Source organism: Chelonia mydas, chromosome 4 (assembly GCF_015237465.2).
Source record: "Chelonia mydas isolate rCheMyd1 chromosome 4, rCheMyd1.pri.v2, whole genome shotgun sequence".
NCBI classification, from domain to species: domain Eukaryota; kingdom Metazoa; phylum Chordata; order Testudines; family Cheloniidae; genus Chelonia; species Chelonia mydas.
The window spans coordinates 64,119,094-64,142,490 of NC_057852.1; the positions used below are offsets into that span (position 1 = coordinate 64,119,094).

A 23,397-nucleotide genomic window follows, 5' to 3' on the forward strand; every position below is an offset into this window, starting at 1 on the left:
GTTTAGGGGGAAAAACCCTGTAAGTGTTTGGTGATATGTTCATCTTTCTATAGTTATCAGTAAAGTAAAAGTGGGCTTTTTGGAACAATTTAAGGAGTTAACCCTATTTTTTATAATGTGTATCTATTGGAATAATGTTAGTAGAATGTTTTTAGTATTTCTAGGTAGTGGAGCGTTTTTCAAGTTTGTGTTGCTTGTGATGAATACGTTTACATTCCAGTGCTGAGAAATGATGTTCCTTTGGGGAGTTAGTCTGATGTGAAAAATAGAATGTGGAGGCCCCTGGTAAGGGAACAGTATTGAATACAGGAGAGACTTCTGTGATCAGCCACTATCTTCTTTCCTGACAACCCTAAAAAGTGTATGTACCAACATCTCTCAGAATTTGACTAAATGGACAGAGACTGCATTTGGAGAAACCTGCTTTGTCCTGCCACATTCATGAAGCTTATAAATAGCATGGGCAGACAGGACAGCTCGCCTTCGTTGCTACAAGTTTTTGACTGTCTGGAGTTTTCTAAAAAATTTAGTTAGTTGTGTCTGATAATTACAGGTCTTCTGGTTAACTAGAAAAGATGTGTGAAATTCTTTTTGTGGGATCACATAGTCTTGAGGAGACAGAAATATAAAATTTTGTTGAAAACTATAATTTTGTCCTCCATTTCCAGTGTTTGGTTGGAAGATTTTAATAGCTAATATTTCATGTACTTGCATTAATATTTATTGTTATAATAAGAAATTTATCATGGAGGTTTGACTGAAGTTCCATAATATTTCCTAAAGACTTATTTAGAAAAAGTTTATGCGTACAGAAAGTTTGCTTTCATTTTAAACATATAACTTTAGAAATAGCATGGCCAAAACTTGTTCAGAGAGCAATTAATATTGAGTCATTTTAATTTGTTTTTTATCCACTTTACACATCACAGTATTTAACTGGTATTTGATTGTAAAGTAGGTGCCTGTAGCTAATACAGGGTTTTGCTGATATGGGCCTTTTTGGTTTCTAAAACTGTAACAAATATTTAAATAACTGGGGTGAAATTCTCACACCCACTGTAGCCTCTTCATGCTGGGTAAAAGAGCTTGAGCCGTATAAAGAGGCTGTCAGGAGGAATTCCCCCAGCATAGAGCAGTGGTCCCCAAACTTTTTCTGTCATGCTCCCCCCTTACCCTTAATGGAATCTGACCCCCTCCTCCTGGGAGCCATGGTTGGGAGCCACAGCCAGGAACAGGGCCCATGGGTGGGAGTGGGGCTGAGGCAGAGTGGAGCTGAGTGGTGCTCCCTCCTCACCCCCCCGGGGGCTGGTCTGGGCCCCACAACGCCCCCTAGGGAGGCATGCCGTACAGTTTGGGGACCACTGACCTAGAGGAAGACAGCTGTAAGGCTTCCCCTCCTCCCCAAAGCATTTACAAGCCTCTCTGTTGGCAGTATCACTGTGTTCATCAGCGACATGTAGCATGCAGTGCACTAGATATTATAGGTGGGTCTGCACTATGGTTGCTGTAATTTAGGCCCCCACAGCAATTACTATGAGGATTTCTTCAGTCTCTGGGGTAGCTCAGGGTTGGGAGAACGTAAAGGTGGCTTAATACTGTCTTAGACTTACCTTTCCTTAGGCCATGAGTCTGTTCTATATTGAGCATACTTGAAAATGAGTTATTTTAGGAACGAAAAGTTTTTATACGTCGTGGGTAGGAAGAGATGCTTTTTAGCTTTTAATCACTTCAGTCCGTGTTATGTGTTGTCACATGTGCATGAATGATACAGTATAACCAAATGCAAAGTAGTAGTATGCAAAAGTCTCTACAGCAGGAATTGAAAGAACTGTGTGTTTCAGTTTGAAACAAAAGAATGCTGTTCGGGTCTCTGGCTCCCTAGCAACAGCAGAGGATGAAACTCCATCTACTAGCAGCCTTATCATTCCATGTTTGGAGGAGGGAGGGAATAAATTAATGTTGCATCTCTAGTCTGTAAGGGCTAATATCTAATTTTCCCCTTAATTTTCTCCACCTAACCAGCAAACCAAAGGACTGCAGAAGACAGGTATCTAGTGATAGACCCTCTGGTAAAGGGTTTAACCTGCTGGATACCTGTATTCTGTTGAAATTAGACCTTCCTGGTGATTAGGGTCTCTTGTAGAGGGTTTTTTCCTAACATTTTACATAAGGCTTCGTTAGGTATTATAATCAGCTCAATGGAGCACCAATTTTGAGAGTTGCCTGTATTGCTTGATAATGTATATGAATAACTGTATCTTTTAGGCTGAATTTTTAAAATCCTATTCACTAATGTTCAATTAAGACAAGCTTGTTTAAGTCTTTTCCAATTTCTTTGATTGTGATTAATTTTCCAAGGTGCAATATATCTGCCTTCCACCATTCCCTCCTCTGTGTGTTACTCCTTATTGGAGACTGCCGGATCAGGGGATGGGAGTCAGGAGATTTGAGTTCTGTTCTTGTCAATGTCACAGCAAATCAGTGGTTATAGTCAAGACACTTAATCTTCTTTTTGCCATCATTTCCTCATCTCTTGCATACAGTACTTCATGGAGACGATGTGAAGCATGTTTCGGGCTTAAGAAGTACTTTGAGGTCTTTGGATGAAAGATTATGATTGCTCAGAGGTCCAGTATGAAACTGGAGAAAAGCCTGTTGAGAGTCTTTGGGTTAAGTTTAGAGGCAAGAGCAACAAGGGTGATGTCGTGGTGGGCGTTTGCTATAGACCACCAGACCAGGAGGATGAGGTAGACGAGGCTTTCTTCAGACATCTAACAGAAGTTTCCAGATCATGGGTCCTGGTTCTCATGGGGAACTTCAGTCACCCTGACATCTGCTGGGAGAACAATAAAGCAGTGCACAGACAATCGAGGAAGTTTTTGGAGGGTGTTGGGGACAACTTCCTGGTACAAGTGCTGGAGGAACCAACTAGGGGCCATGCACCTCTTGACCTGCTGCTCACAAACAGGGAAGAATTGGTAGGGGAAGTAGAAGTGGGTGGCAACCTGGGCAGCAGTGACCATGAGATGGTCAAGTTCAGGATCCTGACAAAAGGAAGAAAGGAGAGCAGCAGAATATGGACCCTGTACTTCAGAAAAGCAGACTTTGACTCCCTCTGGGAACTGATGGGCAGGATCTCTTTGGAAGCTAATATGAGGGGGAAAGGAGTCAAGGAGAGCTGGCTGTATTTTAAAGAAGCCTTATTGTGGGCGCACGAACAAACCATCCCGATGTGCAGAAAGAAGCCAAGCTGGTTGCCTGCCATATTTGCTATCAACAGAGAAATCTTCGGTGAGCTTAATCACAAAAAGGAAGCTTACAAGAAGTGGAAATTTGGACAGATGACTAGAGAGGAGTATAAATATATTGCTTGAGCATTCAGGGGTGTAATCAGGAAGGCCAAAGCACAACTGGAGTTGCAGCTAGTGAGGGATGTCAAGGGTAACAAGAAGGGTTTCTACAGGTATGTTACCAGCAAGAAGGTGGTCAGGGAAAGTGTGGGACCCTTACTGAATGGAGGAGACAATGTAGTGACAGATGACGTGGAAAAAGCTCAATGCTTTTTTTTTGCCTTGGTCTTCACAGACAAGGTCAGCCCCAAGACTGCTGCACAGGGCAGCACAGTATGGGGAGGAGGTGAGCAGTCCTCAGCAGTGAAAGAATAGTTAAGGACTATTTAGAAAAGCTGGACATGCACAAGTCCATGGGGCCGGATGCAATACATCTGAGGGTGCTGAGGGAGTTGGCTGATGTGATTGAAGAGCTATTGGCCATCGTCTTTGAAAACTTGTGGTGATTGTGGGAGGTCCCAGACGATTGGAAAAAGGCAAATATAGTACCCATCTTTAAAAAAGGGAAGAAGGAGAATCTGGAGAACTACAGACTGGTCAGCCTCACCTCAGTCCCTGGAAAAATCATGGAGCAGGTCCTCAAGGAATCCATTTTGAAGCACTTGGAGGAGAGGAAGGTGATCAGGAACTGTCAACATGGATTCACCAAGGGCAAGTCATGCCTGACTAATCTAATTGCCTTCTATGATGAGGTAACTGGCTCTGTGGGTATGGGGAAAGCAGTGCATGTGATGTACCTTGAGTTTAGCAAAGCTTTTGATACGGTCTCCCACAGTATTCTTGCCAGCAAATTAAAAAAGTATGGATTGGATGAGTGGACTGTAAGATGGATAAAAAGCTAGCTAGATCATCAGGCTCAACGGCTTGATGTCTAATTGGGGGTCGGTCCTGGGGCCAGTTTTCTTCAATGTTTTCATTAATGATCTGAATGATGGGATGGATTGCACCCTCAGCAAGTTCGCAGATTACACTAAGATGAGGGGAGAGGTATATATGCTGGAGGATGGGGTTAGGGTCCAGAGTGACCTAAACAAATTGGAGGATTGGGCCAAAAGAAATCTGATGAGGTTCAACAGGAACAAGTGCAGAGTCCTGCATTTAGGATGGAAGAATTCCATGTACTGCTACAAGCTGGGGACCAACTTCCTAAGTGGCAGTTCTGCAGAAAAGGACATGGGGATTACAGTGGATGAGAAGCTGGATATGAGTCAACAGTGTGCCCTTGTTGCCAAGAAGGCTAACGGCATATTGGTCTGCATTGCCAGCAGATTGAGGGAAGTGATTACTCACCTCTGTTTGGCATTGGTGAGGCCACATCTGGAGTATTTCATCCAGTCTTGGGCCCCCCACTACAGAAAGAATGTGGGCAAATTGGAGAGAGGGCAACAAAAATGATTAGGGGGCTGGAGCGCATGACTTATGAGGAGAGGCTGAGGAACTGGGCTTAGTTAGTCTGCAGAAGAGAAGAGTGAGGGGGGATTTGATAGCAGCCTTCAACTACCTGAAGGTGGGTTCCAAAGAGGATGGAGCTTGGCTGTTCTCAGTGGTGGCAGATGACAGAACAAGGAGCAATGGTCTCAAGTTGCAGTGGTGGAGGTCGAGGTTGGATATTAGGAAAAACTCTTTCACTCGGAGGGTGGTGAAGCGCTGGAATGCATTACCTAGGGAGGTAGTGGAATCTCCATCCTTAAAGGTTTTTAAGGCCCAGCTTGTCAAAGCCCTGGCTGGAATGATTTAGTTGGTGTTGGTCCTGCTTTGAGCAGGGGGTTGGACTAGATGCCTTCCTGAGAACTTTTCCAGCCCTAATCTTCTATGATTCTATGTAGGGCTGTCAAGCGACTAAAAATATTAATCGTGCTGTTAAACAATAGTAGAATACCAATTATTTAAATATTTTTGGAAGTTATCTACATTTTCAAATATATTGATTTCAGTTACAACACAGAATACAAAGTGTACAGTGCTCCCTTTATATTTATATTTTTATTATGAATATTTGCACTGTAAAAAACAAAAGAAATAGTATTTTTCAATTCACTACAAGTAATGTAGTGCTCTCTCTTTATCATGAAAGTTCAATTTACAAATGTAGAATTATGTACAAAAAATAACTGCATTCAAAAATAAAACAGTGTAAAACTTTAGAGCCTACAAGTCCACTCAGTCCTACTTCAGCCAATTGCTCAGACAAATAAGTTTGGTTACAATTTGTAGGAGAAAATACTGCCCATTTCTTGTTTACAGTGTCACCTGAAAGTGAGAACAGGTGTTCTCATGGCACTGTTGTAGCCTGAGTCGCAATATATTTATATGCCAGATGTGCTAATGATTCATATGTCCGTTCCTCTTCAGCCACCATTCCATAGGACATGGATCCATGCTGATTATGGGTTCTGCTCGATAACAATCAAAAGCAGAGCAGACCGAGGCAGGTTCATTTTCATCATCTGAGACAGATGCCACCAGCAGAAGGTTGATTTTCTTTTTTGATGGGTTGGGTTCTGTAGGTTCAGCATTGCAGTGTTGCTCTTTTAAGACTTCTGAAAGCATGCTCCACACCTCGTCCCTCTCAGATTTTGGAAGACACTTCAGATTCTTAAACCTTGGGTCGAGTGCTGCAGCTATTTTTAGAAATCTCAAATTGGTATCTTCTTTTCATTTTGTCAAATCTGCAGTGAAAGTATTTTTAAATACTGGGTCATCATCCGAGACTGCTATAACATAAAATATATGGCAGATGTGGGTAAAACAGAACAGGAGACATACAGTTCTTCCCCAAGGAGTTCAGTCACAAATCTAATTAACGCATTTTTTTTTAACAAGCATCATCAGCATGGAAGCATGTCCTCCGGAATGGTGGCTGAAGCATGAAGGGGCATACGAATGTTTAGCATATATGGCATGTAAATACCTTGCGATGCCGGCTACAAAAGTGCCATGCGAATGCCTGTTCTCACTTTCAGGTGATCTTGTAAATAAGAAGCAGGCAGCATTATCTCCCATAAATGTAAACAAACTTGTTTGTCTTAGCAATTGGCTGAACAAGAAGTAGGACTGAGTGGACTTGTAGCCTCTTAAGTTTTACATTGTTTTGGTTTTAAGTGCAGCTATGAAACAAACAAACAAAATCTACATTTGTTAGTTACACTTTCATGATAGAGATTGCACTATAGTACTTATATGAGGTGAATTGAAAAATATTTTTTATTTATCATTTTTACAGTAAAATATTTGTAACAAAAATAATATAAAGTGAGCTCTGTACTCTTTGTATTCTGTGTTGTAATAGAAATCAATATATTTGAAAATGTAGAAAAACATCCAAAATATTTAATAAATTTCAATTGGTATTCAATTGTTTAACAGTGCGATTAATTTTTTTTAATCACCATTAATTTTTTTTGAGTTAATCACGTGAGTTAACTGCGATTAATGGACAGCCCTAATTCGCTTATATTTACATGCCTGCGGTATATCCCCTGTTGAACGTGAGTAATTCAGTATGTTTTAACTGTATACATATTACTGATAATTCCTAAGTGCAACAGCGAAACTTTGGCAAATATACTGGTGGTCAGTTCCTAACATCCGATCTTATTGTTAGAAACTGGACTTTTTTTTCACGAGTGTTGATTCAGTGCATGCTTTCTGCCTTAATGTATTGACTGTTTTCTCCCTTGTGCTGTTTGTTAAAGCCCTTTCAGGTAATTCAGACATGTAGTAAGTAAGCAAGCAGGAGTGAGTTTTGGAATGTGTTGTCTTCCTGTATTTGGTTTCCTAAAACTTAAAAATTAGGTAAGAGGGTGATGTCAGGCCAAATTTAGTGGTTGAGAACTAAAAGCTCCTGTCCATAAGAGACAGCAAAAAATCTCCAGAAGAAGAGGGGCGAGAGTGGAGTGGAAAGGCAAGTATTTGTTTCACTTTCTGGGGTATTCAAAAATGTTACTTCGAGGTTATATTTAAAAACCTAGTGACAGGAACAGATTTATAACCTAGAGTAAAAACTGTACTGTTAGAAATCAGTCTTTTGGGGGTATGATAGGGAAACACAGAGATCTTATCTTGATTTATTTTTCCAGTTAGGATACAAAGTTACATTCTTGCCACCACAATGTCTGTCTTGTTTACAATAAATTGATTAGGTGATTTTTTTTCCTGAGATTTTTTTATGTAGCTATTTTGGTTATTGGTGTGGGTGATGACAAAAAATCAAGTAGTTTAGATTCTAAAGCCATTTTTCAAAACATTAATGAAGTAATGGTTTAATTTTCCCTTCTACCTTTAAAGGTAGCTGCAATTTGAATAAAATTCAAGAATGTGTTGATGAGTAAGGCAGGACACATTCTTTTAGTATTAGGTAATAGAAGAATGCTCGTCTTTGCCTCTGGAAATGTGTGCATCTTATTGAGCAGATTTTAGGGTTTTTTATTATTGAATCTTTAAAAAGGCTCAGTATTTTGTAAAATCATTGTCTATTGTAAAAGCGTCATGTACTATTAAATATGTACATGGTTATGGTGAAGGAGCACAGCTGGCATTGCTTTTCAATATTTGACTGCCTTCTTTGCAAGCTATTGAAATGCTCTTGTGCAGGAATCACCATTTGGGCAGCAAGTGAATTTTTTCATTCTTTACTAATCACGCTGCAGGGCAGGAGGGTAGTAGTAGATTCACTAGAAATACCATTAAGAATGACATTAAGTTCCTAGTTGGCCTCATTATGAAATTGAGAAAAATTAAGAAAGCATTACTTGGCATACATTTTTAAAAAAAAAAATAAAACAGTAAATGATGCATAGCAGCATCATTGTGTAATAGATAAATAGGTGCAGTCTCAAAGGCTTGACTTACATTAGTCACTCTGTTTTTAAGGTCGGGACAGTAAGCTTGATTTTTGACACCTTTTTCCCAAAATGTCTTTAATCCCCATTTTCCCACTCAAATTTATGATCCTCTTCTGACAAGGAGAATGTTTATTGAAAATTTTGAGGTTTGTTGGATAAAACTGTTTTGATGAGAGAAGTACAATTTTTTTTTCAAGCTTTCTAACCCCATCCATTCAGCTATAAGAAGAATCTTTAATGTAGCACATTATATTTAACTATGAAGGAGATATAGGTGTTAGAAAGCCTCTGATATCAGTGTAATTTTTGTGCATTGTGACTTGGTTATTTGCATATATGTCAGTGTAACTGTTTAACATCTACAATTATTGCTACTGCTATAGCTATCATAGCACCTAGGAGCCCTCATTGTATTAGGTGCTGTATAAACAATTCTTCCTAAATTCTACAAATCAAAAGTGTATTGGCATTGGCATTCTTTTTATCAGTTAATCAAAGGGGGGAAATCTGCACGACAATTTTGCTCTCGACATGTGTGTATTTTTTATGTCTTTTTAAGTGTCTGGGGAGAGTTTTTAAATACTTTCTTGATTTGTATTACAGTTTTGATATTGTTCTGATTAGGTGTTTTTCTTCCTCAGTTTTGGCAAGCGTTCTGCAGGAAGCTTCAGGCGTGGCTGTGAATGCATTGTTTTAGAGCCATCTGAAATGATTGTGGTAAGACTGTGGTGCCAATTTCTTTCAAACAGTATTTTTTTCAAATTAAATTACACTTTCAAGTTGTCATTAAGCATAGACAAAATTCAGTAAGGGTTTGAAATTACTTTGAATTGTCTACGCTATACTCAGTTTAAGATAGGACTAAATTTATTGTGTGATTTTTTTTTTTTAATTTAATGCCCTAGTTTGCAATCATTATACATAGCACAAAAGTTGGAAATGCCATTTAATTAAATGAATGAAATAAACCTTTCAATAAAGCTAAACTGCAAGTTTAAAAAACTGTAAGTTCAAAAATGCCTGTAAGGTTAAGACAATCATATTTAAAATAGAGATGGCAACTATGATTATCTACGAGTATTTATGATATGTAATTAAGCATCTTTGCTTAAAATTGATTAACTGAGTTTATTTTAAGAGTTATTAACAGTTGATTAAATTCTGTTTTATTCGAGACATGTAAGGCTTGAGAATGCAGTTAAAAAATTCTTTGCCACTTTCACTCTAAATGAATACAACATTGGTTGTGTAATAGCAGTTTACCTTGTCATCTGTCTCCTCCTCTGTCCCCGTCCTGCTAATAAAACTCTGATGCATTCTGTTTTAATGACTTCACAGCATAGAGAGAAGTAGAAATGAGAAATGCCCATTCCTCGCCCCGCCCTCCAATTCAAATCCCATAATTCTGCTGTGGGGAAAGTGGCAGTCAGCTCTTTTCAAGGTGTGAATCCACCCACTTTGGCTCCCTGTTCCCATTGTACCTTGTGTATGATGCAGGCTCTGGGTGCAGCTTGCTATCCCCAATTCCTGCTGCTATGATACCCATCTTTAGCTTTGGGTGGTACCAATGGATGTCCTTGGTACACAGCTCTTCGGTGGGTGGGAGGAAAGTGAGGGACACAAAATGCGGGTGGGGGGAGGAGGGTGAGGACAGAGAAAATAAGGGGCCTAGCAGGGTGATAGGGAAAAGAGACCAGAAAAAAAAAAGGTTACAGCTGGACCAGGGCATGATGAGCGGGGCCTGTGGTGGGTGCTGAATGAGGGCACTTAGCTGGCAATCCATCCAAAGTAGGTCATGAATACGAAGAGCTTTGGAACCTCTGAGTTAAACCTTTGAAGTATACTTTGGCCCAACCTTTCAGAGGACTGACTGCACTTTGAGTGGAAAGAACTCAAGATTCAGAGGACAGCATGTGGAGCAGCTACCAAGTCATCACCACACATTTGTTGCATACCATAAGTGTCTGTGGGTATGTCTACACTGCAGTACACCTGTGGCTGGCCCGTGCCAGCTGAGTCGGGCTTGGGCAAAGCTGTTTAATTACGGTGCAGACCTTTTGGGCTTGGGCTGGAGTCTGAGCTCTAGGATCCTGTGAGGTGGGAGGGTCCCAGAGCTTGGGCTGCAGCCCAAACCTTAACGTCCACACTGCAATTAACAGCCCCTTAGCCCGAGCCCCATGAGCCTGAGTCACTGGCATGGGCCACCCACAGGTGTCTAATTGTGGTGTAGACATACCCTTAATAGTCATGTTTAGTCATACTTCATACAACTGGTTCGGGTAGGACTAGTTCTTATTAAAACAGAATGTAATGGTGTTTCATTTGTATAGATGGTGAAAAGAAACATGAGAAGGAAAAAATCACCTGCATGGTGGTAGTTTGTCATCATCATCTTTTCTTAACCCACCTATCACTACTTACGTCCTGTTTCTTTTGGGGAACAATCTTTTTGGCCTTGGGATACAGACTGAGGAATGTGAATGGATTTAATCTGCACCTAAGGACAATACTGGACAGTTTTCGCCACTTTCTGCTTCCTTGTAGATGTGGCGTAATTCTAGCATGAAATGATGGCGTTTTAGTAGTAAGATAGGCGCAGGGGAGAGAGATACAGAAAGGCAAATTACTACAACTTTCTTATCTTGCATGAAAGCCAGAATTCTGAATTGTAAAAACATTTTCATAGCAATACATTATTGTGTAGTAACATGCCTGTGACTTTGCTGCAGCCTCCAGAACAGAGAGAGGATACTGGTATTGCTGAGCGGGAAATTCCTTATTCAGACACTCATCTACTAGAAATGTCTGGGGTTTTTTCCTTTGCTATTATTACAAAGTAAATTGCTTTTTATGTAAATTTAATCTTTTTCAAATTTCTCTGTTGTGAAAATTCCTCTTTAAAAGTCTCAAAATATTTAAAATATGTAATTAAAACAGTGTTGCCCATTGAAGAGAGGCAGGATGGGATTGGAAGGTCCCAAGAGTGACCCGTTGAAATCTGTAGGAAAGCTATAAGTTCCTTCCCATGGGAGAGCTTCATTTGCCAGTGTATTGCATAGACAAAAACATCACTATGTGTAAGAATAAAAATTGAGGAAAAGGATGTTAACTTTTTTTTTAAATAGAGTAAGGCACTTATAAAATATGTGAAAGTGTCTGCTCAATAACTCTTTTCATAGTGGTACTTGTTCTTTCTCATCCCTGCGGACATTTGATTTCTTGGCACTGAGTTCATGCTTTTCACTATTAAAAATGCAGGAAATTCATAACCAACCACATTTTCTGAAATGGAGTTCAAAGTGCCCTTTCATAAACTAAATCTTAAACTGAAGTGGGCTTGTTCAGTAGCAGTGGCACTTATAGTTAAGGATTGTCTAAAATAAAAGCTTCCACGTGGCTAAGAGCAGAAGAAAAGATAGGCTTCTGTTTTATTGCAGAATATGCGGTAACTTTCATTTGTAGGGAAATGACCCTTCATTTTGTTTATTTTATTATAGGTGGACTATATGGATGAAAATGAAGAATATTTCCAGCGTCAAGCTTCCCATAGACAATCCAGAAGGAGATTTAGGAAAATCAATCAAAAAGGAGAAAGACAAACCATTATTGATACCGTGGATCCTTATCCTGTGGGGAAGCCACCTTTACCTAGAGGTTATCATACGGTAAGTTACCTACATTTGTTTTAAATACAAGACAAGGGAAAAATATTTTTACAAAAATAATCACCTGAAAGGTCAAATTCACTGCTTGCCTAAGCAGGTGGAATTCGGTGTGGGAGTTTCTCCTTAGGGTATCAGTGAATTTGGCCCAAAGTGTGTGCACACGTGTGCCCATGTAATTTGCTTCATAACTCAGATTGAGAGTTGAGAATACTTAATTTGTTGCACATTTATTGTTAAACAATGCTGGCAAGAGGACAGCACGTATCTTTCCTTGCTATTCCAGTTATTTTTGGCAACTTTGAAACAAATCAGTTACCTAATACATGTGATTCCAATTTCCTGTCAATAATTGAAAATGTAATAGAAATATTTGGTGTACAGTGTTCCTGTGGCTAATGAGTAAAGCATTCATTTTTATGTGTAGCAATTGTTTTCTCAAAAAACCTGTATTGCATTGTGGTAGAAATAGTCCATGATTTTGGCTTGTCATTTCTCTATGCAAGACCCAGATCTTGAAATATTAAACTAACTTTTATTGCTGACTAATACGAGACCAGAAGTTTTGGTCTGAATCATGATATTTTTGCCCAGAGTGAAATACTGCAGTCTGTCCTTTATCATCAGACAAAGCATAGTCAGAGTTTTCTTCAAAATAGTTTTTGTGTAATTTTACAGATTGAAAGTTATAGGTTTCCTTCATAAAAGAGGAAACATCATAAGTATTAATATTTTAAACGTGTTCTACAAAATAATCTGTTAGATTATTTTATTTTTCTGTTGAGCAAGGGTCTGCTAGGATAAGAGTAATTAGATTTGCTGTTAACTTCAACAGCATACAAAATACTCTGAAAAGTAAGTGGCCTTCAAATCCTGTACTCAGCTGTTTTTTTGGCCCTGAACCTGCAAAAATGTACTAGTACACACATAGATAACTTTATGAATGTGATTGGTCATATTGAGTATAAAGTTACTCAAGCACATAAGTGTTTGCAGAATCAGGGCTTTGTTTTAAAAATGTTGTCTCTGATGTGAAGTAGTGGGTTTTTTTTCCCCTCATTTTCTCGCTACCATCCATATTCCTTTACTTGTTGCCAATTTCCTGTTGTAATCCATTGCATGACTGTAAATGTGTAGCTGTTTGATTACATCCACTGTTGGAGGTTTTTCCTCCTGAGTTAAATACATATATCTTACATCAACACTTTTTATGTATTTTGTTTATACAACAGGCTCCTTTTAATGGGTTAATGTTCTGCTCAATTTTGATTTTCTCCAAATTTATTATGAGTTTCTTAGTTGAGTCATTTTCTTTGGCTTATTCATGAAACCCTTTGGAGTTTTAACATAAGAGATTATACTGGTTTGTGTCAAACCACTTTTATGTGGCATGCATGTTTGGGTCAGTCATGCTACAAGTGAAGGAAGGAATTGTTGATGGATTTTATTTAGGTGTAACTTATACATCTAATCTACTGTTCGAAAAATGGTAACTAGACTTGACAATGTCATTTGCTATAGGAGGGCCACACCTGTTGTATAAATTACTTTTTAAGAATACCTAATGGGTTGGTGTAGATTTAAATCCAGTACGAAGAGCAAAAGCTCATCATTAATCATTCAGTTTAAGTTCGTAATGGTTGTACAAGTCTATTGGGAAATACATTATGAGAATACCAGGTAGACTTGTCAGTAAAAGCTGAAATAATTACTGACAATTAAAATATTTTTTTTTAAATCAACGTATAATTTAAATTATTATTTAATTACTTGAGATCCCTTTTTAGGGAAAATATTAAACCCAGCAAGTTCAAATTGGAATTACGGAAATTGAAGACTTTTTATTTTTATAGTGCTTGGTAATCTTCATTGTTTACATTCCTATCACATTGATATTATTTATATTCTCTATATTTAAAAATATGCATTTTCCAGTCACTCACATCTGTGTAGGTTGTCTCTTCCTCACTGTCCTGCCTTTTGGCCACCCAAAAGGTTTTTTGTTTGTTTTAAAATCAAAATTGTTTGAAAATCTAAATGTGTCTTTAAAATGGTACTGAAATGTATTCTCTAAAACTGATAGGAATGCAAAGTGCATTATTTTAGTACATCTCCTGAGGGGTTCTGACCATTCACAATTCCCATAAGTCAGCATCTCTCAGGATCAGGCCTTCAGTTATCTAAAATTTAGAAGTTGGTATGAATAAACTAACACATTTTAAAAAAAAAAGTTTGAAAAACCGCATATGAAATGAATGGTCAAGTATATTGGATTAGTCTTCAGTTGCATGATCTAATTGTGGGTATGTTTTGATTTGCGTGTTAAATACATTAAGATCAATAATAAAAAAATAAAATAAAATAACTTCATCCAGAAAATAGACTGCATAGCTTTAGAGTAAACTAGGTTCTTGAATTTTATTTTATACAAGCTCCTTACTTACCATATCACTGAAATGTTTGCTGAAAGAGTATCAATATTTTATTTCACATTGGCCCAATTGATTGTGTACTTAGAAAGCCGGTGTTCAAAATAGTCAAAAAATGACATGCTAAATAGCATCTCTGAAGGAAGTTGGCTATAGTGAAAATGTAGATGAAATTATATAAAGATAGTTCTAAAATGGAAAATGCATGACAATGCTTTGCAAAAATTGTAAATAAAGCTAAATGCATTATGTTTAATTGTTGCATGGATTACAGAACATTTACACATACAGCCAATTTATCAGGGAACAGGACTCGCCTTAAAATAATTTTAACATTATCTCATGGTGGTATGTACTATAGCATGTCTGATTATGTTCATCTTTTCCTTTCCTCCTATATGGCATTCATTTCATTTTGGCTCACAGGAATGCACTAAACCTCAGGTATTGTAATTTATATGTATCGTCCACTAACAATTTTACTTGTAAGTTTGCAGTGTGACTAATTGATTCATAATACCAATGCAGCGTTATGGCAAAATTTGTGTGCTATCTGTGTTTTCTATATTGATGTTTTATATATTTCTCCTATAGTGAGAGTGCTTCAAATAAATGTGGGATATGGTGATAGTCTCCTTAATGTGATTACAGTGGAACCTCAGAGTTACAGACACCTCGGGAATGGAGGTTGTCCGTAACTGAAATGTTCCGTAACTGAACAAAATGCAGCTCTGGCTCCAGGAGTTCACACTCTGGGCCAGGTTCCATAGGTAGCTAGGCAGCTTCCTTTCAGGCAGTTTCTTTCCCGCCGGCACAAGCTTGTCCCCCGGCTACAGTGGGGTGGGAGGGGTGTGGTGGTGGTGAAAACAGTGCATCTCCTTCCCGGCGGGGAGAGGGGGTGGTGAAAACAGCAACCCCTCTCCCAGCCAGGGGAAGGAGATGGTGAAAACCGCACCCATGGCTTACAGGAAAGCAGCGCAGACCCCGCTGCTGCTCTTGCTCCTGCTATCTTGAGCTGGCAGTGGGAGCTCATAGCTTTGCTTGTGAATCTGTCTCCAACTTTTTAGACTTTTAGACTTTTGTATTGGTTCCAAAAATAAAGTCCATTTGTAGCTGTTTTGCACTTGCACTTTGTAAGGTCAGGAAAATAAGTTGGAGAAATGAAAAAGTGGGCAGTGAAAATTTCGTTAGCTGAAAATGTTTAGGTTTAGCTTTTGCCTTTTTGTTGCTGTTTGATTCAGCCTGAGACAGTGAGATTAGACTTTATTACAACACTCTTCAGTTGCTCTTGATAGAAATGAGAAAGAAGCCTGAATGAGCTTACCAGAACATGTTGAAGAATCGCTGTTGGGGAAGTCATGTCTGAGTGAATAAGCAAAGTTCTAGATTGGAGCCAGTCTCACTTGAACAAAAATTAAGATTGTAGGATTTCTGTCTCAGATCAGCTCTTAAATACCAACCTACTTTGAAGACCTAGATGTCATGCTTTATGATTTTAAATTTTATTTTTAATTACATTGATGCAAATGAAAAAAAACACTTATGCATATACTATATGTGATGCTTTATAGGAATTTATTTGGTATATTTTGTGCTACAGAGTTAGTAATGTAAAACACAAAGAAATTCCTTTGGTACTTAGAGCTTGGTTGACAAATTAAAAGAACAAGTTTCTTTAAGATCCTCACTTCGAGCAAAATATTCTTTTTATTTTGTTTTATCCTGCTGATCTTATAGCAGAAAATTTGATTACTGTTTTTTAGCTAACACTACTAATGAACTATTGTACTGGCACTCAATGCATTTGTGTGTTTCAAGGTTTCTTGTTCTTTTGAAATTATCAAAAGGGCTTCAGTGCTGTTTCTTACAAAGCTGTGAGTTGTGAAATAGCCAGTTGTGCTGAAATACCATCTTTTTGTAACAATCAAGATATATTTTTATCTTTCTAGGAGCCCAGTCCTCATCTCTTTGAAATCAATGGTAAAACTCCCGCTGACTTAGGCGGGGTAAAAATTGAGCCCTAAATGCACAGTAATAGTAGGGAAATTCATTCCAGTGTTAACTATGGTAGTTCAAATTCTTACTAGAATGTAAGGGGGCATACTTCATCAATATGTTGGTTTAATAGCCTTAAACATGAATATGAATGATCATATGAAATAAATCAGGATTCTGATTTTGAGTATGGCCCTTAAAAATTGATGTAGTTTTCTAGACATTTTTTTTTAAGAGGATCGGAAAAGAACAGTGTCGGAGAAGGATTCTAGGGCTAGCTTCAGATAGATTAATATTAACTCTTGCATACTTAACTAACCAGTGGAATGCTTAAGGTTGATCTTAAAATGTGGATTTTGGTGTCTTTGTATGCATTCTAGTCAGAGCTGGTTGCCTAAAGTTAGGGATGCTCAACAAAGCATTTTCCCTTTATAAGCCTTTATTTTTGGTGGCTTATAACTTTGCCAAACTTTAACCATTTGGGCTGAAATTTTTCATGCTTTGTATTTGCTTGAGATTTTTTAAAAAAACTTCCGCAAAAACAGCCATTTCCATTAATAAGATTAGGGAAAATTAGATAGGTTTACCAAAACTAAATTTCTGTCTGATCATTTTTTTAGGTGTTCTAGTTCCCCTGTGCCAGAATTGGGGCTGCTTTGTAACAATTTATGAAAACTCTGTTGGTGTTTGCTTAATGTCTGAATATGTTGGTTTAGATTAATGGGGTCTGTAAGAAAACACAAGCAGGCAGGAAAAAGAATGTCTCAAGATAAGCCACTTGTTCACAAACACTTGAGGATTCTTAGGAGACAATGCCTGGACAGGAAAGGACGTGTGAATATGCAAGAGGAAAGAGAATTGTAGCAGCCTTTAAAAAGGGACTCTCTGAGAGGGGGGATTGTTTGGGGGAATTGAGCTGACAAAGGTACCTGCTGTGGTGTCTGAAAAAGTTGGGTGTTCCTAGGTTACCGCCATGGAATGGTAAGCCTTTAGGTAAGGTAGATACGCAGATAGACTGCTTTTGTTCTAAAATCTTTTTTTTCTACATGTTTTGTTCCCACTGCTAAAATAAACAATACTTTGGTGTTAGAAGATAGTTCTGTAAAGTATGGTTTCAATGTCTTGAAATGAAGAACGTTAAGTGCCAAACGGCAGGTGCAGGTTAAACATAGCTGGTGGACAGGGCGCTGTAGCCTAGGGTTTGATTTAAGAGTGGGAGAATTGCAGAATTATATCCCGGAATAGGTAAAGGCATGAGGCCTGACACCTGAAGGGGTTGCACTCAGCGAGCAGAAAGGGACAGAAGTGCAGCTGCGCCAGTAACCATGACAGTCTTGTGCAGGGGTCGGCAACTTTTCAGAAGTGGTGTGCCGAGTCTTTATTTATTAACTCTAATTTAAGGTTTCGCGTGCCAGTAATACATTTAAACATTTTTAGAAGGTCTCTTTGTATAAATCTATAATATATAATTAAACTATTGTTGTATGTAAAGTAAGTAAGGTTTTTAAAATGTTTGAGAAGCTTCATTTAAAATTAAATGAAAATGCAGAGCCCCCCGGATTGGTGGCCAGGACCCAGGCAGTGTGAGTGCCACTGAAAATCAGCTCATGTGCTGCTTTGGCAAGTGTGCCATAGGTTGCCTACCCCTGGTATAGTGCATCTATGATTTGGAGCACAAACATAAGCAGGGGGGTAGTGCTTGGGTCAGTCAGATATCTTTTGCTGTCCCCATGAAAATCTGTTCAGATTGGAACAAGTTATAAGACTGAAAATTGCCATTTGAACGTGATCAATAAAGCTTTTAGTAGCTAGCTGCTTACAATCTTTGGAAGAATTCCTAGTGCACTGAGCATGCTCCTCAACCCACCCAGCTTGAGCTCCAGAAGCGATGGCTGCAGTTGCCAATCCATTGGCCTATGAGAAGGAGTGGTGGGCAGGGAGTCATAAATTCTCGTCTTTGCTCTTTCACTTAAAGGTATTTAATATTTCTATAAACTTCACAGTCCTCATTAGTGAGCCAGCCCTCCTACCTCTTAGGCAGCAGACAAATATCATTCTCTCCCTCAGTTTTTCAAATGAGAGTTCACACAAGGTCACTTTGAGCAGAGCTGGAAACAGAACAGAGTTTCTAACATGGCAGATCCAAGTCTCATCCTCAGCAACACTTTCAGAATAAATAAATCAAATCTGTGTACTTAGCTGTACTCTATAACCAGAACCACTCCCCTCCAAAGCCAGAAATAGAGCCCAGGAATCCTGACATTCAACTGTTAGTTTAGCAAATGGTTTTGTAAACCGTTGGCGCTCAACCTTTTCAAACTACTGTACCCCTTTCAGGAGTCTTTGTCTTGCGTAGCCCCAAGTTTCATCTCACTTAAAAACTACTTGCTTACAAAATCAGACATAAAAATACAAAAGTGTCACAGCACACTAATACTGAAAAATTGCTTTCTTTGTTATTTTTACCATATAATTATAAAATAAATCTACTGGAATATAAATATTGTACTTACATTTTAGTGTATACTATATATAGTCATATAAACAAGTCATTTGTCTGTATGAAAGTTTAGTTTATTCCGACTTTGCTAGTGCTTTTGTTGTAGCCTCTTGTAAAACTAGGCAAATATCTAGATGAGTGGATGTACCCTGGAAAACCTCGGTGTACCCCTGGTTAAGAACTACTGGTGTAAATCACTGTCAAAATGTATGTTGTATCTAGCTCTGTTTGTTGTTCCACATAGAAGATAACAGCCTAGAGGTTTGCTTTGGCTCTAAAGGTCCTGGGTTCAAGCACTTGTTAATGACCCCTGTGGTGTCCGTAGGAGTCTATATGATGGAATTTGGGGTTTTTTCTTTTTCTAAAGCCTAGAAAATCAAATACAGAAAACTACATTTAAAAATGTTAAGGGTTGCAAATTCAAGCATCCAGTGATTAGGAACACCAGGTTTAAGGTTGCCCGGGCAACCTTAATTTATCTGCCTTATGTGTATACATTATGATAGCCTTTAATTACGTGATCATATACTATTTGTTCTGTAGGATTCCAGCTTCATTCAGCACACAGGATAGACTGTGAATGATGCTCAGGACCAAGGATGTTCTCTTATATTTAATAAACTGGAATAGGACCCAGGAGAGCTGTGTTCTATTCCAGACTCTGTCATAGGCTTCCTATAGGATATTAGGCAAGACATTTTAATATTAAAAGAATAAGAGTTACATGACTGGCTGATCCAACTACACTGTGAATATCTCAAGCTTTTAAAAAAATTGGACAGTCCAAATGCTTGTGATATTTGCTAATGTTTACTTAGCTCTCGAGCTTTTGGAGTAGCACATACATGTAAAGTTTAAACAGGAGGAAAAGATTTGTTATATAATTATATAGAAAAAAATTGAAAGCTCATGCTCAGATAAATTGGTTAGTCTCTAAGGTGCCACAAGTACTCCTTTTCTTTTTGCGAATACAGACTAACACGGCTGTTACTCTGAAACCTAAAATAGAAGTGTGGATATCAACGGATTAGATAGATATAGGGAATGGGGGTTATAGATGTATTGCTACCAGTCTTAGGATGGATGGAGTTCCTGTGACATTCATGAGCACCCTCTAACACATTGAGTTTCGGAAGAGTTAAGGGATGTGATGCCTGGTTAGATCAGCCCTGATTCCTGTCTTGAGGAGTCCAGGGCCTTTTCTTGCATTTTAGCTAGGACTATATGGGATGAGGGAAAGGTCCTGTTCAGATCCCAGGGAAATGCCACCATCACCACACACAAAAAGAATAAAGGATCAGAATAAAAGAACAGAGGGATTAGAAAAGGGATATTATAAAGGAACACTAAGCCCAATTACAAAGAAAGCAAACTTAAAGAAATTAATGCATTCACTTCTAATAGGCAAGAATGCAAAGCATATTCCTCAACAATGCAGACTTTATGGCACTGTAATATGCCTCACTAATGCAATTACCTTGCTTGTAAACTCAAATGTTCTGTCTGCTAATTTCAGTGCTCCTTATTCTGTACAGTAAATTGATGCCAATATAGTCATATATTTAAAGCTGACTTTCCAATTTGATTTTAATGTAATTTCAGCCATTATAGTTTGTATCAAAGTGAATCTAAGAACGTGATTTGTCAGCCCACATGCACTTTATATAAATCACAAGAAATGAGTTTAGTATGAAGAAATCACTGTCAGTCTCCAAGACCCCAGCAGCTTCAATTTCATATTCCTCACAATCTTAACAAATTTCTAATGCATTTTATTTATTTATTTTAATATAGATTCTTTTACTAAAAATCCTTACACCAGGTGTGAGTGTTCATTCCAGAATGCTGATTTCATATGTGGTTCTTCCATTCTCACTGAGTTTATTTGCAGAAGATGAGTAAATAAGTTGCCATGGCTGTGCAGAGCCTCCTAGCATGCAAGCAGGACCAGGAAAATCACTGGGGAATTTAAAGTGTTAGCTTACAATTTTAACACAGTTCTCAGGGGGTGTAATGCCCACACTTTTGTACATGAATACATATTTGTGTAAACGTCTATATAACATCTGAAATGTAAAAATTTAAATTTATTTAAAGGTTAAATCTATTGGCAAAGGAGTGAGGGTGGATCCATAATGCGGTAGAACCTAGCAGGAAGAATATTTATGCCGAGTAATTTTTTTTTTTTTTTTTAAAAAAAATCTAATTTTAAAACATTCTTCTGTTTTTTCCCAGCTTTTTTAATGGCATTTCATGGTGATGTCACCCCAAATTTGCAGATTGTCAAGATAAAATATATTCAACTTACTCTAACATAAATAATCAAATGCTAAATGTGTATAGATAATATTAAAAGTACTCGTTTCTGAAGTGTATGTATGTACTGTATAAGTGAGTGTGTATCTTTAAGAGTGAGACATAAACTCACAAAAACGAGGAAATTCTGGATTGCGCTGCCATTCGCCCAGAAAGCAAAGGATTTCTGAGGCTAGTACAGCAGCTTTAACCTGCTTTGTCTAGAAATTGCAATACAATGGTCCTCTGTGGAGATGCCAAGGAACAATAGGTGAATATATATATATATATACACACACACACACACACACACACACACACACACACACATACAGTACCGTTCCATGTGTGCTGCAGTTTCCAGGAAATCATGGCCTGTTAGCCTCAGAATTGGTTAACAGGATGTACTTCTGTCTTTTTACTATATTAAGGTATTTCTGTTTTTTAATCAGGATGTAAAAAATTATCATTTTATTCCATAGAATATACAGGTGATGAATTAAACAGGTAATGTAAATCAGAAATGTGTCTGTTAGAACAGAGATTGTTCTTTCTTCCTGTTAATGGTATGCAATTGCAAATTAATGCAAAGCAGTTCAGAATTGTATGCAGTGTGCTGTTTATCCAAGTTTCAGCTTCTGTCTGAGGATGTCTATTTTTATATATTACATCATCTCTGCTGCAGAACTTGTGTATCCATTGGGATTTGCCGTTCTTTCATTCCCCTTGGAAAGAGAGCTTGTACTGATGTCATAATTGGACGCATCTTTTGGTTGCATTTGGAAATTCAAAGTAGAGTGCTGTATATCATGTCATACGGTGTTTCAGGCAATTTTGGTGTCAGTAATAATACTGCCAGTTTGGGTTCTGTTTTCAATTTGTGAATATTGACAATGCTGTTTGTGAACATGTAAAAACTTTCTCAAGAAAATGTAGATTTACCACAATAAGGATGAGTTTTTATCATCGTCTTATGAGGTGGATTTTTTTTACTATTGCAATGTATAATTTTGTCTAGCTGACATAGGGATATTGATGTAGCATTAAATGCTAGCTTTATCTTTAAAACTAAAATGTATGCTCACTTTTTCAACAGAAAAATCAAGTTCTCATGCATAACTCTGGTTTCCTAAGCTGATCATTCCCAAAGAAAAAATAGCTAGAATTTCTGCTCTTTATCTTTAGGTGCAAGAAATATTAAAATGTTTTAATTGCGATGTTTTCTTTTGTTGTTTTTAAACAGTTAGTATAGAATGTCTACCTTCAGGTTAAGGTTATACAGTATCAAACAATTACTACCTTACATATCTATTGGTATGTGGAGGTGGTCTACGTGTGGATAGACTTGGGGTTTTTTATATTGCTTGCACAGCTCTTTAAAATTTGCAGACTTTGTTAGGATGTCAACACCATTTAGATAAATAGAAAGGTAATAAATGTCCTGGTCCTTTAATACTTGCTCTCTCTTTAAAAACTTTTAACAAGGGTGCCAATCCTAAGGTGGCTTTTGAGTTATTTTGAATCTTCTTAACTTACCATTTTACAGAAAGAATTTACTTAAAACGGTAAAGTTCAAAGCTCTTATAAAATATTTGTTTTAATTAAGCAATTAAACTGAGCATCACTAACAAAATATACAATTAAAAATGCACAAGCCATCACATTTCAGAACAGTGTATTAGAGAACCTATTCCTCCTTCACCTACTACCAAGACTTAGGGCATATCCACACTGCGGGAGGGCATTGCTGCAGCTATGTTGCTGTCGTGCCATGACATAGGGGTTTTCCATTGCTGTAGTTAATCCAACTCCCCAAGCAACAGTAGCTAAGGGTATGTCTTCACTAGCCGCCGGATCGGCAGGCAGCGATCGATCCAGCAGGGATCTATTTATCGCGTCTAGTCTAGGCGCGATAAATCGACCCCCAAGTGCTCTCCCGTTGACTCCTGCACTCCAGCACCGCAAGAGGCTCAGGTGGAGTCAACAGGGGAGTGGCAGCAGTCGACTCACCGCGGTGAAGACACCACGGTAAGTCGATATAAGTACGTCGACTTCAGCTACGTTATTCACGTAGCTGAAGTTGCATAACTGAGATCGATTTCCCCCCCCCCCCCCCCCCCAGTATAGACCAGGGCTAAGTTAATGGAAGAATTATTTTGTCAACCACCCATTTCCACACCCCTGACTGACATAGCTATGTCTGTCTTTGTGTGTCTAAGGGCTTGTGTTCGCTACCTGGGTAAGTCGACATAGCTCAGGTCAACTTACCCCCGGTGTCTTCACTGCATTGATGGGAGATGCTCTCTGGTCAACTTCTCTTAC

The 23,397-nt window shown here is 38.2% G+C and overlaps 1 protein-coding gene across 14 annotated transcripts in view; it reads left to right on the forward strand.

Annotated features, from left to right (window-relative positions):
* The window catches only part of RAPGEF2 (Rap guanine nucleotide exchange factor 2), a 291,986-nt gene that overhangs the window by 147,571 nt on the left and 121,018 nt on the right, over positions 1-23,397 (forward strand). For 8 of the 14 annotated variants that reach the window (XM_037897472.2, XM_037897464.2, XM_037897467.2 and 5 more), the window contains exons 5-7: positions 8,836-8,911; positions 11,692-11,859; positions 14,712-14,729. In XM_037897472.2, coding sequence (XP_037753400.1) covers positions 8,836-8,911; positions 11,692-11,859; positions 14,712-14,729 — 262 coding nt within the window. Of the gene's footprint in view, positions 1-8,835; positions 8,912-11,691; positions 11,860-14,711; positions 14,730-21,327; positions 21,347-23,397 lie in introns of those variants that run through there. The other 6 variants (XM_043545917.1, XM_037897465.2, XM_037897470.2 and 3 more) reach the window with 2 other exon arrangements.